The sequence below is a fragment of the Balaenoptera borealis genome, assembly GCF_965194805.1.
Source record: "Balaenoptera borealis genome assembly, chromosome: 13".
NCBI lineage: Eukaryota > Metazoa > Chordata > Mammalia > Artiodactyla > Balaenopteridae > Balaenoptera > Balaenoptera borealis.
The window spans coordinates 26,631,316-26,648,261 of NC_138870.1; the positions used below are offsets into that span (position 1 = coordinate 26,631,316).

At 36.6% G+C, this 16,946-nt stretch overlaps 1 protein-coding gene across 3 annotated transcripts in view; it reads right to left on the minus strand.

Moving 5' to 3' along the window:
* Positions 1-1,015: 1,015 nt before the first annotated feature.
* The window catches only part of IPO8 (importin 8), a 68,443-nt gene continuing 52,512 nt past the window's right edge, over positions 1,016-16,946 (minus strand). For all 3 annotated transcript variants that reach the window (XM_082352125.1, XM_082352126.1, XM_082352124.1), the window contains 5 exons: positions 15,373-15,593; positions 12,878-13,083; positions 6,475-6,678; positions 4,112-4,228; positions 1,016-3,019 (listed from right to left, as the gene is read on the minus strand). In XM_082352125.1, coding sequence (XP_082208251.1) covers positions 2,922-3,019; positions 4,112-4,228; positions 6,475-6,678; positions 12,878-13,083; positions 15,373-15,593 — 846 coding nt within the window. In that variant the 3' untranslated portion in view covers positions 1,016-2,921. The remainder of the gene's footprint in view (positions 3,020-4,111; positions 4,229-6,474; positions 6,679-12,877; positions 13,084-15,372; positions 15,594-16,946) is intronic.

The following is a 16,946-nucleotide window of genomic DNA, read 5'->3' on the forward strand; positions in this document are numbered from 1 at the left end:
TTTTTCAAATTAGGTGATCTCCAAGGTGAACCTCCTCTCAGATACCCTGCAGGGAGCATGTGCATTCGCTCACCTCCCCACTTGATGTCAGAGCCTTGTACACCTCTCCTCCCTCTGCCAGCACTGCTGTCTGCCCCAGACTCTCCTACCGCCCAGCCACTCAAAGTTCTGTTGCATACACACCTCTACAGGATCAGCCACAGTTGCGCCGTTTATGCTTCTTCCTAAAAACATAGTCCAACCTTTTTTTCATTGATTGTGTGGCCTTACTCACTCGTGGACTGTCTGAGAAGTTTCCAACCCACTCGTACACTGATCTCGATGGAGAGAGTGAAACGGGGACAGGAAGGGTTACCATTTAAGGCTTATCTGAAATGATTTTTTTTATAGATAAAACACGTGCCTACACACATGTATACATACATACAAATGCTGGTGGTCTCTGATCACATGGCCAAGTTCTCCTTGATTTCCTCCATAAATTTATTACAATTTTCAGTCTCCCCTGCTGAATAGAAAACTGGACTATAATTCACTATATTAAATAAATGACATAATTTCATTGTTTTCTTTCTTTAGAATTTTCACTGATTAACAATTTACCGGTTCAGTGTGGTCTTAACATAAATTAGAGGTGGGGAGGAGGAGCTTATTGTCATGCTAGGTAAACATTTGAGAATCAAAAGGCCAGCACTTACCATTCCACTCCTAATTTGATGGCAGCCCATCAGAAAATGGCTCCACCTCAGGCATTTTCTCCTTTCCTTCAAGGTCCTGATGTGGTTGAATGACCTTGCTTTTTCAGAGCTTCTGCAGCTCTTATTTGGATAACTTGGTTTATGAGACGAGCTCTAGCCCCCAACCACTCCTCAGTCTTTAGCTGTTCCTGATGAGCCCTTGTTACCCTCCCAGACCTTGCTCCAGGTCCCCAGGAGTCAGGAAAACACACACTGATGGGTTTTTATTACCTGCATAAAGCACCTCCACATTTCAGAAAACATTTCACACAGAGGAGTTCAGGATCCTGGGAATCAGTCCGCATTTTATTTTACAGTACATTCATATGAGTTCCTGCCTTTCCAAGGTAATCATATCACATTCAGGTTAGCACTGCTGGTAACAAAACTGTACAACTACCCTGGCTTCAAAAACAAGATAGGATGATACACATTAACACTTCTTTCCCTTTAATACTGCAGAAGACAATACATCACACAAAAAAAATCACATGCCTTTTACAGTCCAGTGTGAAGGCATGTTACTTATGTTAAAATTAAACCATTTGGGACATGAGGAGAAAAAGAAGAGCTTCAAAGCTTAAGATGTCTACAATCTCCCCCATGCCATCTTTCTCTTCTAACCGCCAGCTGGCACATTCAGCATCAATGCCTTGGGAAGAGGGGGCAGAAGAAAGCAGAGGATCATTTAACTCTGAAACTCAGGGCTTCTTGGGCTACTTCTGTAAAAAACTACTTAAATAACCTAAAATTCTAAAAAGAGTTCATATTAACAAGGGATGGTAATATAGAAAGCACCTGGAGAAAATTCCTCCAGTGACTTATGGAAAATATAAGCTGCAAACATTTCACAAAAACGGACAACTGTTATCATATCCGGAAATATATTAAATTCTGAAAATCCACTTTCACTTTACTGAATGAAAACACTGTGACCCATGTTCTGGTGTTGAATCAGTTCAGAAAAACAGCTGTAACCTCCATCTGCAATATTTATCATGGGCTATCTTGCATCATTACCATGTCAGAGTGCAGCTGACTGATATCCCCAGCCCTTGAAAAATATAAGAAGCCAAACTGAGCTATAATAAAAACTAGGACAGATTAGATAGGAGAAAATTCAGATGTGTGAGAAAGCAAGAAGTTAGATTTACTTGGGTCTTTTTCCTAGATAAAAAATATTGTTACAAAATGTTTTGGACCCGGGTCCAACATAGCTGGAATGATAAGTTACTGAAAATGCAAGCCCCCATCCAGAAAGACAGTGTGCTTATGTAGCACCTTTCTCATAGAAGTCCACTGTGCTTTAGTATAACTGTCAATTAATTGCATAATTAAGTACATGATTCAGAATATACTTGGACTGATTGTTAATTCCAGTGACGAAAGAGTCCCTGCCACTTGCTGCCAAGAAATTTTTGAGTCCTGAACTTATTAGGTTATGAATGAAATCGATATTCATATAGGCTGACTCAAAAGAAATACCACCCCTTTCAGGGCTGAAAAATATGATGGAAGAGAGAATAAGACACTTCTTAGGAAAGCCACATCTTTAGGAAAAAACACCTTATGAAAAATCAGAGCCAGTGCATATTGTACAACCCCTGAAGAAAGCCCCCAGCAGCAGTGGGGAGCAAGGGGAGCAGTGATGATTTTGAAACCAGAGTGACTTGTAGCTAACTTCCTAACAATAAATTCACATAGTGAAATGCAGAATAAGTCAACATATAGCCAAGGTTTACATTTATCTAGAAATATGTTTTATGCCTTAAAAAAAATTGCAATGCACTCCAAAAAAATTTTTTCAGATATTTCATGTACAACAGAAGGCACTGTTATTCGCATAAATCCATTGATTCTGCATGGCAAAACCTGAGACGTGCAATTCCATCCAATCCTCTAAAACCACCTTGGTCACTCATCCTTTGGAGCATATGCTTTGTCCTTTGCAGTCCAATGATTTTGTTGTTCTTTAATTTCATACATTACAGTAGCTGCTTAAAATATGTATTTCAGGGTGAGAAAGGTCAAAGGGGATGCAGGGGTGGAGAAAGGTGCTGCCGGACACCAGGCAGTAACTGGCACAGCAGGTGGCACAAAAAGCAGCCCCGGCTCCCCTTGACCCTCTCCTTCCGGCTGACGTACCATGTAGCGATGACATTTGGTCGGTTGATCTTCCTTCTTTCAGTTGTTGGTGGGCATAGTCCCAAAGTTAAATGCAGAGAGGACTCCTTTGTTTTCAAAGGTGAAGCCTCCCTGTTGTTCAATCTTCTTCTTTGCCTCTAGCATTTGCCAAGAGAAAGGGGTGAAAAGAGAAGAGTATTTAAGGTGACAAAGTTGGAAATAACCTCAAAGGAGCCAGATTCTTTAGAGTTAGTACTGTGAAGGAATGTGAATCGTGGTATTAATTATTCTGCCCAATTGAACATTAGCCTTTAATAAACCCATGTCAGTAAGTACCATCGTCTTGGTGTCTGGGGATGCGGAACCAGCAGATATGGAACACACGGATACAGAGGGCCCACTGCACCACACCATTTTAACAGGGGACACGAGCATCCTCAGATTTTGGTATCCAAGGCAGGTCAGGGAAACAATCCCCCCCAACAGATACCGAAGGAAGACTGTAGTTATATTTTCTATCTTGGAAAGATTATTTGCTAAAACTGAGCAAAATAAAAACAAGGCTCAAAGCTAGTGTCTATTGCTGAAAGGGCACACTGACTTCTCACATCAGGAGGGCCGATACAGAATCTGTACAGGACTTAAAGCCTAAATCCAAGCAGAAGAACCTGGGTTCTAAACTCTAGATTCCTACTCCATGATGTTCCCCACTAAAATACTTTTGTAATTACAAAATCTTCCATTAATTTTCTAGGAGTGACCATAATAACGTCTGTGTAAAATAATTTCTCCAGCTCAAAAACTGAAAATCAATGAGAATCACCAACACATAAAGCCCAACAAATAGAAATGGAGAGTATTTCATTTCTAGGAATACAAGCTCCCTGCAAGAACTCATAAAATGCTTTTGACCCATCTGTTGTTTAGATGTTTAGGTCGGTGACCCAACTGATTATCTCTCCCTCAGCAAGATTCATCCCAACCTTTACATCTTACCTTTGGCTCCAAAATAGGATAAGGGTGTGAATAAGAACACCACTAAAGACACATTAACACATGGTGTTTCACAGAGCTAAGATATCACGAATGATTAAAAAGATCATACAATAATGATAATTCCTTATTATCTTGAAAGGTTGGCCTCTAACAATTTTTAGAACAGTATTTAGGTGCCACCAGACCCGTAAAACAAAAGCTGACTACTGGCACTCTGACACATGCACTCCGACCTAGAAATCATGCTGGCTGACCTGCTACCGTCCTTCGGTGCTCGGCCAGTGTGTACACCTCCTGTAGCGCCCTCCTCTGATCCTCACTGAGCGGTGCCATCAGCAGTTGGTACCAGGCAGCATCCCGATTCTGCACAGCTGTTGTATTTTGGGGGTGTGTTGAGGGAGAAGGAAAAATAAAGGAGTCCAATGACAATTATTATTTCAGAGAATAACTAATAGCACAATCAAATTACAATGCAATGATCACAGACAATAGGTGATAAAACTTATTCCAACAAAGAATTACTCCTGAGTACTCACTTTAGTACTCGACCTACGTGGGGCTATAAAGGAAGGTTGGGACATCACAAATCTCTGCTTTGCCTAGTTCTCTGCCTCCCTCCCCATCTCGTCTTCTTCCTGGGTTTTTATGAACTATGAATGCTGCCTAAAATCCAGATCTTGGGAAACACCTTACTCACTTGTTACCATTTTCCTCAGGAATTCTCATGCTACCTGCTCCTTCAGCATCACTTCTATACCAAAAACTCAAATTTGTACCTTTAGGCAAAATTGTTCCCTAAGCCTCCTGGACTTTTACTTTGAATAGCTCACCTCAAGCTCAGTACAACTGTAACCAAATTTAACATTTTACCTCCCAAACCCTCCTTATCTCCCCATTTCCATCACTAGTTCTATCAGTCTCCTAGTCAACCACTACAAATGCCTAACATCTTTAATCATGCTCTCTCCACATCCAATTCTGTGCTGCTTTCTTGATGTCTTTCACTGATATGCTTTTTCCCATCAAATGCCATCCTCCCACTCCAGGGCCCTATTACTCCTAAATCAATAAAGTAATTTCCTAACGCTTGGTTCCCGAGTCTAGCCCCCTTTAGTTCTTTTTGGACATCATCATCAGATAATACCCCTGAAGGAAACTACCATATCCCCAAGGTCACCTCTTTATAGAAAAACATTCAAAAACACTCTAATGGGCAATGGGATAAAGACAATCTCAGTCCAGAATTCAAGACTGGGGGACTTCCCTGGCGGTCCAGTGGTTAAGACCCCTGTTTCCATTGCAGGGGGCATAGGTTTGATCCCTGCTCAGGGAACTAAGATCCCGCATGCTGCACGGCCAAAAAGAAAAAGGAAAAAAAAACCCACCAGATTTCAAGGCTGGTACAATTTTACTACTTCACAGAGACTTTAAGCAGTGGTCCCTATATGCTGACTGAGCCAAAGCTGGCTGCCTATCTCTTGAGGAGCATTTTCAAAATACATATCCTGAGATCCCACCCAAGACCTAAGAGCTTCTTTGTTGCCTATGATGCACACCCAGGTCTGGAAGTAGCTGCCTTAGAGCGTACCCTCCGCATTCCAGTCTCCACATTTATACTCTTCTCTTCCTCAAGCTTTGGAATATCATTCCCCATACTCTCTACCTCTTGTTCCTGCTGAATTTCAATAAATCATAGAGGTGGTTCATTAATGGTATTTGTAACAACCAATACATTGGCATACTAAATAATGCCAATATATTACACTACCATTGCCTTGTTAGTAACAATACTTTATACACAAGGATGTTCAATTTAATATTGCTTGTAAAAAAAACAAACCCTGGGAATATCTTATATGTCCATCAGTGGAAATAAGCTAGATTATGGTACTACCATAGAAATATGATGTAACTATAAAACAACCTATTTAGGGGGATTTTTTCATTATAATTTGTTTATAATAATTTTCTAAATGCTTTCATTGGCTTATTATTTATTTTTAATTCTATAAGTTTTCCATTTATATCTTTCATTCTTCTACTGGGTTATTGGTCTTATTCATTTATAGAAGGTCTTTGTAATCTGTGGGTCTTAAGCCTATGACATGTACATGACAAATATTTTCTCCCAATCTTTCAGTACTTTAACTGTATTTCTAGTGTCCTTTGCTGTACAAAATTGGTAAATTGCTTATGTAGTAAAAATCTACTCTCTAATGGACTCTGTTCGTTCACATGGGGATTGTGAATTGCTAATAAGTTTATGGCCACAATTTTTAAGCAACATATGTGAGATACTTCATTCTGCAAAAATCCTTATCCATTTATATCTAGAGGATGAACAATATACGCAGATACTCTTGCCTGTAATTACTTTTGTGAGGATACCCTGCAGCCTCACCCTGCCACTTTACAATGATTATGGTTGCTGGGATTGGATGATGGATGTTTCATTATGCTATTTGCTCTCATTTTGTGTATGTTCAGGGATTTCTGTAATTAAAAATAAATTAAAAATTTAAAGTGAATCTAAACCAATTTGGGGGACGATCCCAAAACAACTTCTAATAGATGGAAATGAAAAACATATCTGAAGACTCAGGGAGTAACAACATACTCAGCAGGGCTTGTGTAAAAAATTGATATTCATCCACACTATTGTCAAGGTCCAGTGGAGTGCTGAATCCCTCAAGGGCAGTTTCTTCCAATACTTCTTCATCCCAGTCATCATCATCTTCCTCCTCATCTTCACCTCTTCCATTATTTGACTGCATTGCTTGAGCAGTTACATTCGTCTCCTCTTCATCACTTGAAATCTCTTCTGTGAATCCATTATTTATTTAAAAGGAATCAAACCACATAAGGACAAAATATAAATTCCATAAAGAAAATAAAAATTATAAATGACATTCTAGAAATGGAAAAACTACCAAATAATTTCACGTAAAATTATAAAAATAAACCTTATCTTTACTGTAGTTGCTAAACTGAAAATGACTTTATCCTCCTCACTCAAAACAATTTCTAACTATCTCTAAAGACGAACATTATTACTGTTTTACTATGGCTGTTTCACATCCATTAATATAAAATATACTATTTAGCCACAGATTCCCAAATTAACTTTTTTGTCAAAAAAGACATAAAATGATTACGTATTCAGTGCATGTGTTTTAAATAACAATGACCTCCCACTGAGAATTTGAGTCTCTTAGCAATTAACTAAGTTGATTATGAACTGCTCGGAAATGCTCAAATGAAGAGGTCATTTCTGCTAATAGAAACAGAAAAATATAGAAATACAGAGGAAAAATAATTAGCTATATGTGGGTTAAAAAAATTGAAAGCTGAATTGTATATCCCCATAGATTCAGTTTCTATTTTCAGGGCTGGTCTGTTCCAAGCAGTTAGTCCAGTATTATAAATAACCGGAAGACAGTAAATGCAGAACGAAATCAACCTAAGAGGAGAAACCTGGAGTAAACCCAAACCAGGCAATATTAATCTAAACCTAGTTCTATAAAATGCACCATACTGAAGCAACTAGATTCAACTGCAAGGTAGTTTTAGGGATAATGCAAGAAACCATAGTTTTGACCACATACATGGAAAAAAAAAAAAAAAAAATATATATATATATATATGTATAATAACAAAGACAGCAAGAGAAACCTTCACTGGTTAATCATCCTACACCTCAGTAGGAAATTCAACAAGAAAGTCTGGGAAATTACTAGAAAATTTCCCTTGAGTCATAATAATTATAACCCATTAGAGAGCAAAGCAAGAAATTATAAAGAATGCAATGTACTGAAAAAAAGAATTCTGTGATTGTCTGCATATATTTAGTAAAATAAACAATTACAAGAGACTCACTTCAGAGCTAAAGACATACACAGATTGAAAGTGAGGGGATGGAAAAATATATTTCATGCAATGGAAACAAGAAAGAAGGGGTAGCAATACGCATATCAGATAAAGTAGACTTTAAAACAAAGGCTATAACAAAAGACAAAATAGGGCATTATATAATGATAAAAGGATCAATACAAGAAGAGAATATAACATTTGTTAACATATACGCATCTAAATATATAAAACAAATATTAACAGACTAAAAGGGAGAAGTTGACAATAATACAATAATAGGAGGAAACTTTAACAACCCACTTACATCACTGGACAGACCATCCAGACAGAAAATCAGTAAGGAAATAGTAGTCTTAAATGACACATTAGACCAGTTGGACTTAATAGGTATCTACAGGACATTACATCCCAAAATGGCAGAATACACATTCTTTTCAAGTGCACATGGAACATTCTCCAGGAGACAACACATGCTAGGCCACAAAACAAGTCTCAACAAATTTAAGGGGATAGAAATTATATTAAGCATTTTTTCCAACCACAGCAGTATGAAACTAGAAATCAATTATAGGTAGAAAAATGGGAAAAACATAAACATATGGAGACTAAACAACATGCTACTAAAACACCAATGGATGAATGAAGAAATCAAAGAGGAAATCAGAAAATACCTTGAGACAAACGAAAATAAAAACAGAACTTTCTGAAATCTACAGGACACAGCAAAAGCAGTTCTAATAGGGAAGTTTATAGCAATTCAGGCCTACCTCAAGAAACAAGAGAATCAAAAAAACAAACAACCCAGTCCAAAAATGGGCAGAAGACCTAAACAGACATTTCTCCAAAGAAGATATACAGATTGCCAACAAACACATGAAAGAATGCTCAACATCATTAATCATTAGAGAAATGTAAATCAAAACTACAATTAGGTATCATCTCACACCAGTCAGAATGGCCATCATCAAAAAATCTACAAACAATAAATGCTGGAGAGGGTGTGGAGAAAAGGGATCCCTCTTGCACTGTTGGTGGGAATGTAAATTGATACAGCCACTATGGAGAACAGTATGGAGGTTCCTTAAAAAACTAAAAATAGAACTACCATATGACCCAGCAATCCCACTACTGGGCATATACGCTGAGAAAACCATAATTCAAAAAGAGTCATGTACCAAAATGTTCATTGCAGCTCTATTTACAATAGCCAGGACATGGAAGCAACCTAAGTGTCCATCGACAGATGAATGGATAAAGAAGATGTGGCACATATATACAGTGGAATATTACTCAGCCATAAAACGGAACGAAACTGAGTTATTTGTAATGAGGTGGATGGACCTAGAGACTGTCATTCAGAGTGAAGCAAGTCAGAAAGAGAAAAACAAATACCGTATGCTAACACATATATATGGAATCTAAAAAAAAAAAAAAAAAAGGTCATGAAGAACCTAGGGGCAAGACGGGAATAAAGACGCAGACCTACTAGAGAATGGACTTGAGGATACGGGAAGGGGGAAGGGTAAGCTGGGACAAAGTGAGAGAGTGGCATGGACATACATACAGTACCAAACGTAAAATAGATCGCTAGTGGGAAGCAGCCGCATAGCACAGGGAGATCAGCTCGGTGCTCTGTGACCACGTAGAGGGGTGGGATAGGGAGGGTGGGAGGGAGGGAGATGCAAGAGGGAAGAGATATGGGGACATATGTATATGTATAACTGATTCACTTTGTTATAAAGCAGAAACTAACACACCATTGTTAAGCAATTATACTCCAATAAAGATGTTAAAAAAAATGTAAAAAAAAAAAAAAAGAAACAAGAGAAATCTCAAATAAACAACCTAACCTACCACCTAAAGGAATTTAAAAAATAAGAACAAAGCCCAAAGTCAGAAGAAGGAAGGAAATTATAAACTTCAGAGAGGGAACAAATAAAATAGAGACCAAAAAAAAGTAGAAAAGATCAAGAGCTATTTTTTTTGAAAAATAAACAAAATTAATAAGCTGTTAACCAGGCTCATTAAGAAAAAAAGAGAGAGGGCCCAAATAAATAAAACAAGTAATGAAAGAGGAGAAATTACAACTGATATCACAGAGATACCAAAAAATCATAAGTGAATACTACAAATATTTATATGCCAACAAATTAGACAACCTATAAGGAATGGAAACATTTCTAGAAACATACAATATTCCAAGACCGAATCAGGAAGATATAGACAATCTGAATAAAGAGATCACTAGTAGTGAAACTGAATTCATAATAAAAAGACTCCCAGCAAACAGAAGTCCAGGACTGGATGGTTTAACATGAGAACTCTGCAAAATGTATAAAGAAAAGCTAATACCTATTCTTCTCAAACTATTCCAAAAAACTGAAGAGAACACTCCCAAATTCATTCTATGAGGCCACCAAAAGAAGACAAAGACACTACAAAAAAAGAAAGTTACAGGCCAATATCTCTGATGAATATAGATGCAAAAATCCTGAACAGAATATTAGCAAACCAAACTCAACAATTTATAAAAAGGATCATACACCACGATCCAGTGAGATTTATTCCAGGGATGCAAAGATGATTCAATATCCACAAATCAATCAATGTGATACACCACATTAAAAAAAAAAGAAAGAAAGGATAAAAACCACATGATCATCACAAGAGCTACAGAAAAAGCATTTGACAAAATTCAACATCCACTCATGACAAAAACTCTCATCAAAGTGGTTATAGAGGGAACATATCTCAACATAATAAAGGCCATTTATGACAAACCCACAGCTAACATCATACATGACAGTGAAAGCTAAAAGATTTTCCTCTAAAGATAAGGATGTGCACTCTCGCCACTTCTATTTAACATACTATTGGAAATTCCAGCCACAGCCATCAGACAAGAAAAAGAAATCAAAGGTACTCAAGTTGGAAGGGAAGTAAAACTGTCACTATTTTCAGATGACAAAATACTATATACAGAAAACCCTGAAGTCTCCACTGAAAAGCTTTTAGAACAAATAAATGAATTCAGTAAAGTTGCAGAAAGAGAAAGCAAGAAAACAATCCTGTTTAAAATTGCATCAAAAAGAATTAAAAACCTAGGAATAAACTTAACCAAGGAGGTGAAAGACCTCTACTCTGAAAATTATAAAACAATGATGAAGGAACTGAAAGATGATACAAAGAAATGGAAAGATATCCCATGTTCATGGATTGGAAGAATTAATATCATTAAAAAAATCCATACTACCCAAAGCAATCCATAGACTTAATGCCTATCAAAATACCCATGCTATCTTTCACAGAACTAGAACAAATCATCCTAAAATTTATTTGGAACCACAAAAGACCCTGAATTACCAAAGCAATCTTGACAAAAGAGAACAGAGCTGGAGTATCATGCTCCTTGATTTCAGACTATGCTACAAAGCTACAGTAATCAAAACAGCATAGTACTGGCACAAAAACAGACACATAGATCAATGAAACAGAATAGACAGCCCAGAAATAAACTCCTGCGTTTAGGGTTGATTCATTTCTGACAAAGGAGGCAAGAATATACAATGGGGAATATCACTTTCTTCAATAATAAGTGGTGCTGGGAAAACTGGACAGCTACATGCAAAAGAATGAGATTAGAACATTTTCTCACGCCATGTACAAAAATAAACTCAAAATGGATTAAAGACCTAAATGTATAACCAGAAACCATAAAACTCCTAGAAGAAAAAGAGAACACTCTCTGACATAAATTGTAGCAGTATTTTTGGGGGTCTGTCTCCTAAGGCAAAGGACACTAAAGCAAAAATAAACAAATGGGACCTAATTAAATTTAAAAGCTTTTGCACAGCAAAGGAAACCATCAACAAAATGAAAAGACAACCTATAAATGGGAGAAAATATTTGCAAATGATATGCTACAATAAGGGGTTAATATCCAAAATATAAAAAAAGTTCATGCAACTCAATGTCAAAAAACTAAATGACCCAATTAAAAAATGGGCAGAAGACCTGAATAGCCATTTTTCCAAAGAAGACACACAGATGGCCAACAGGCACATGAAAGACGTTCAACATTGCTAATCATTAGAGATATGCAAATCAAAACCACAATGAGATATCATCTCACCCCTCTTAGTAAGAATGGCTATCAACAAATAACAAATGTTGGCAAGAATATGGAGAAAAGGGAACCCTTGCACACTGTTGGTGGGGATGTAAATTGGTGTAGCCACTATGGAAAACAACATGAAGATTTCTCAAAAAACTAAAAGTATGATCCAGCAATTTCACTGCTAGATATATATCCAAAGAAAACAAAAACACTAATTCAAAATGATACACACATGCCAAAGTTCACAGCAGCATTATTTACAACAACCAAGATAAGGAAGCAACCCAAATGTTCATCAACAAATGAATGGATAATGAAGATGCGGTGAGATATGTGATGGAATATTACTCAGCCATAAAAAAGAATGAAATTTTGCCATTTGCAACAACATGGATAGACCTGGAGGATATTATGCTTAATGAAGTATGTCAGAGAAAGACAAATACTGTATGTTACACTTATATGTGGAACATAAAAAATAAAAGAAACAAATGAATATAACAAAACAGAAACAGACTCACAGATACAGAGAAAAAACTAGTAGTTACCACTGGGGAGAGGTAAGTGGGGAGGGGCAAAATAGAGTAGAATATTAAGAGGTACAAACTCCTAAGTATAAAATAAATAAGCACAAGGATATATTGTACAGCACACAGAATACAGCCAACATTTTATAATAACTTTAAACACAGTATAATCTATAAAAACAGTGAATCACTATGTATGTTGTACACCTGAAACTAATATAATATTGCAAATCAACTATACTTCAATAATAAATAGATAAAGTTATGAATTGTTTATTCCTAGAATTTTCCATTTAATATTTTTAGACAACTGAAAGCATGAAACCAAAATTGTGGTAAGAAGGGACTACTATAATTAAGTCAACCAAACCCAAAATATTTGTTAAACGTGTAACAGGCCAAGAAATGTACACCTGTTTAATGTTTCCAAATAGACTAAAACTCAAAGAAAACACATACTCAAATCACAATCAATTCTAGCATTCACTGCAATTAGAACACTTTACCATTTTCTTCCATATCAGCTTTCTCTGCTTTTGAACGATCTTCCCGGTTTACCAGTTGTTTGGTAGCACAGACCTGCTTTAGGCCAAGGAAAAGGAAAAGAATTGAGGGCACAATCTGTCCCACCACAGCATCTACTCCAGGAGGTCGATTTTGCAATTCCAAAAGAATACTCAGTCCTATTATACACATCTTCCGGTCATGATGCCTACAAATTATAAAGGCGAAAAGAAATGTGCACATGAGAAATGAGAACAAATTCTGAAGAAATTACAAAAAGAAATGTCCAAGGTGTACTCTAAGGTTCATTCACTGGAGTTACACAGAGGTATCTCCATTTTGTACCATATGAAATCCTATGTAAATCAAGTTTTGTAAACCAATTATCATCATCAAAGACCTATGGGAGTCTGCAATTAATATGGTGAGTCTTGTGTAATATCAATTTATGATAATACAAATGCTGTATCTGGGCCTTAGCATAACAACTTTTATTAAAACAAGAATACCTGTATATGACAGCATAAAATTCCTATCCAATGGAAAAAATGAGGAGTCCCTTAGACTTTGTCTTCATTGGATTGGTCTACAAGGTATCTTGGCACATACACTGTACACTAACCCCAGGTGCCAAAAGCACCTCCAAAATCTCAGCATCTAATAAGCTGAATGTAATAGCTATAAGTAAATCTATTAAATGTCCTGTTCTATAAAACAGGATAAGGAAAATTTAATTCTGAAGGAAAAATGTTTGACCAATATACATTACACACATTTTTGTATGAATGTTTCTTCTAAATTGTTTAAAACTAAAAATATTAAGAATTAAAAGATTTACTATATTAGTATAACACTTAAAATTACAGGCATGAACAAAAAATTCACTGGCAGTGATTCAAAATGAGAGTAATATACAACAAACCCAATGACAAATATATTACTAGCTTCTATTATTCTTCATTATTTCCATTGCTTTATTGACTCAAGTTACTAATGCCAAAGTACAGTATACTGTAACAGGAACTGTGCTTGACCTGATGACTTTCTCATCCATGTAGCCTCTAACTAGTAGTGTACACCAGGTGTCAAATGGATCATAGTACAAAAGATGATTATCGAGTGGGGCTCTGAAGAATCCAAGGGAGCACAATCCAAGCATGCCCAATCTATACAATAGCTGAGATGGATTTTCTACTTTTGGAAAATTACTTACAGATGCTACTAACTATAACTGTGAATGACTAAATCTCTACTTTCTAAATCTTTGTCAGAGATAACTTTAAGCACAATTTCTTTTTAAAGTATGCTCTTCCTTTCAAAGCTTTAATAAGAAATCTAAATCAGGGACAAATTCCAGTCTCCTACAAGTAGAAAAATTAGAATACACATAGCAACTTATAAATATGCTCCCCCATTCCTTTTCTACCATCCTAATTCAAGCCCCTCCATCATCTCCCCACCACTTGGCAATGTCCTAACTACTCCTGTTGAAATTATTTTCCCCTCAGTAAATTTTTCTAAATGATATCTTACAAAACTTAAAAAGAACACTAGTTATTTCTAATGTTTTGAACAAATTAATCAGCAACTTAGCTCAAATTCTAGCACAACAGGGTCACTTACATGGGTTGGGTCACTTGAGGTGGGTCTATAACTACTACTTAGGATCTCACTTTTCCTATGTTGGGAAGCTAGGAGAGTGCTTCACACAAAGCGAAACTCTCCTACCAGGGTAGGACCTGGAATACAACTAACAATCTTCTGACCTCACATTTGAAAACGGGCTCCCTTGAAATCTTTATATATTTACCAGACCAGTACTTTCCTTAGAAACACGACTTTATTTAGAATGTTGTTACCCATAGACACTTAATAGTCATGGAACCCAAGTGGACACTTAATTCTTGTTGCCTAGAGATATAACAATACACATAAGTCAAAAACAAGCGGGGAATGGCTATACCTAATTTTCAGAGCCTGTGTTCTTTCCACTAGATTATACTGCTGAAACACATTCTTAATTCTCTAAGAATTTAATATTATGTTAACAATACACTAAAAATAATTCTTAAAGGGCTTCCCTGGTGGCCCAGTGGTTGGGAATCTGCCTGCCAGTGCAGGGGACGCAGGTTCGAGCCCTGGTCCAGGAGGATCCCACATGCCGCAGAGCAGCTGGACCCGTGTGCCACAACTACTGAGCCTGTGCTCTGGAGCCCACGAGCCATGACTGGTGAGGCCTGCGAGCCTGGAGCCCGTGCTCTGCAACGAGAGAGTCCACTGCAACGAGAAGCCTGCGTACTGCCACGAAGAGTAGTCCCCACTTGCCGCAACTAGAGAAAGCCTGCATGCAGCAACGAAGCAGCCAAAAATAAACAAAAAATAATACTAATTCTTAAGATATAAAAATTATCTCTTTATATGCTATTATATGTACATATTAAAAAGTCAACTTTCCAGAATAGAAATGCAGTGTAAAATCGAAAAGACACATACGTACCCAAGAAAACAATCTGTATCATTCATCCACTGATTTATAAACTGTACAGTTACAGGTCCAGGGTTGTGAGGCAACTGAATTCGTTCTAAAGTATGTAGCAGCAAATCAGGGTTGTAGTACAAGGCAGCAATTGCAACCTGAAGACACATAGTACGAAGCTCACTAGTTTTGACCCCTCGGGTTAATCTCTCCAAAACAAGTTGAACAAAGAGCGGAATGCACTAGAGGAAAAAAGAAAAAGAGAAATCAAGTAACTTTTATAGAAAGCTGAATGTTGGTAAAGTGTTATCAATAAATCAGATACTCTTAACGACAGTGAAACTTTTGCTTGTTTAAATCATTTTTAGAATTATTAAACCCAGAGAGCTTAAATGGCCAAAAAGAGGTCCTACAGTAGTGCCAAAACGTCTCCTTCCCTTTTACGCGAAGATTACATTTAGTTGAAGATTGTTCTACAAGAGTCCACACTCAAATGATGGCAATAATCCAAATGTAGACTTAGTCACTTCCATGTTTGAGTTAAAATGACTAGGGTGGAATTTTTCTTTGATAAATCAAATTGGAAATACAGTTGACCCTTGAACAACGCAGGTTTGAACTATATGGATCCACTTAAATGCAGGTTTTTTTCAATAGTGGATACTACAGTACTACACTATCCACAGTTGGTTGAATCCGCGGATAGGGAGAAAACGTGTATACACAGGGCCAACTGTAAGTTATACATGGATTTCTGATTGTGCAGAGGGTCAATGCCTCTAACTCCTGCATTGTTCAAGGGTCAAGTGTAAAAAAAAAAAGAGACTAAAAATAAGCATGATGTGATCAGAATTTCTCTTGAGAAAAAAAATTCCTAAAAAAGTCACAGGGATGTAATGAACGACATGGTGACTAAACTTAAGAATACTGTATTGTACATTTGAAAGTTACTAAGAAAGAGTAGACATTAAAAGCTCTCATCACAAGAAAAAAATTTTTTTTAACTATGTATGGTGATGGATGTTAACTAGACTTATTGTCATGATCATTTCACTGTATATACAAATACTGAATCATGTTGTATACCTGAAATTAAGATAATTTTATATGTCAAATATATCTCAATAAAATTTTTGAAAAAGAAAATTCCTGTTGATATAAGTAAAAGACTGAAGAAAAATGGTGGATTTCATACATTAAAATCCTATGACTCCAATTCTAAAGTGCAATATTGTTTAATTTTATTAGAAATATTTCCTAACAGTTACTTTCAATTAAAAGGGATGGGCTAACTGTGGAAAACAGATGGAGATTTCTCAAAAAACTAAAAATACTACTACCATATGACCCAGCAATTCCACACTTGGGTATATATCCAAAAAAACAAAAACACTAATTCCAAAAGATACATGCACCCCAATATTCACAGCAGCATTATTTACAATTGCCAAGATATGAAATCAACCTACGTGTCCATCAACATGATGAATGGATAAAGAAGATGTGGTGTATATACACAATGAAATACTACTCAGCCATAATAAAGAATGAAATTTTGCCATTTGCAACAACATGGATGGACTTGGAGGGCATTA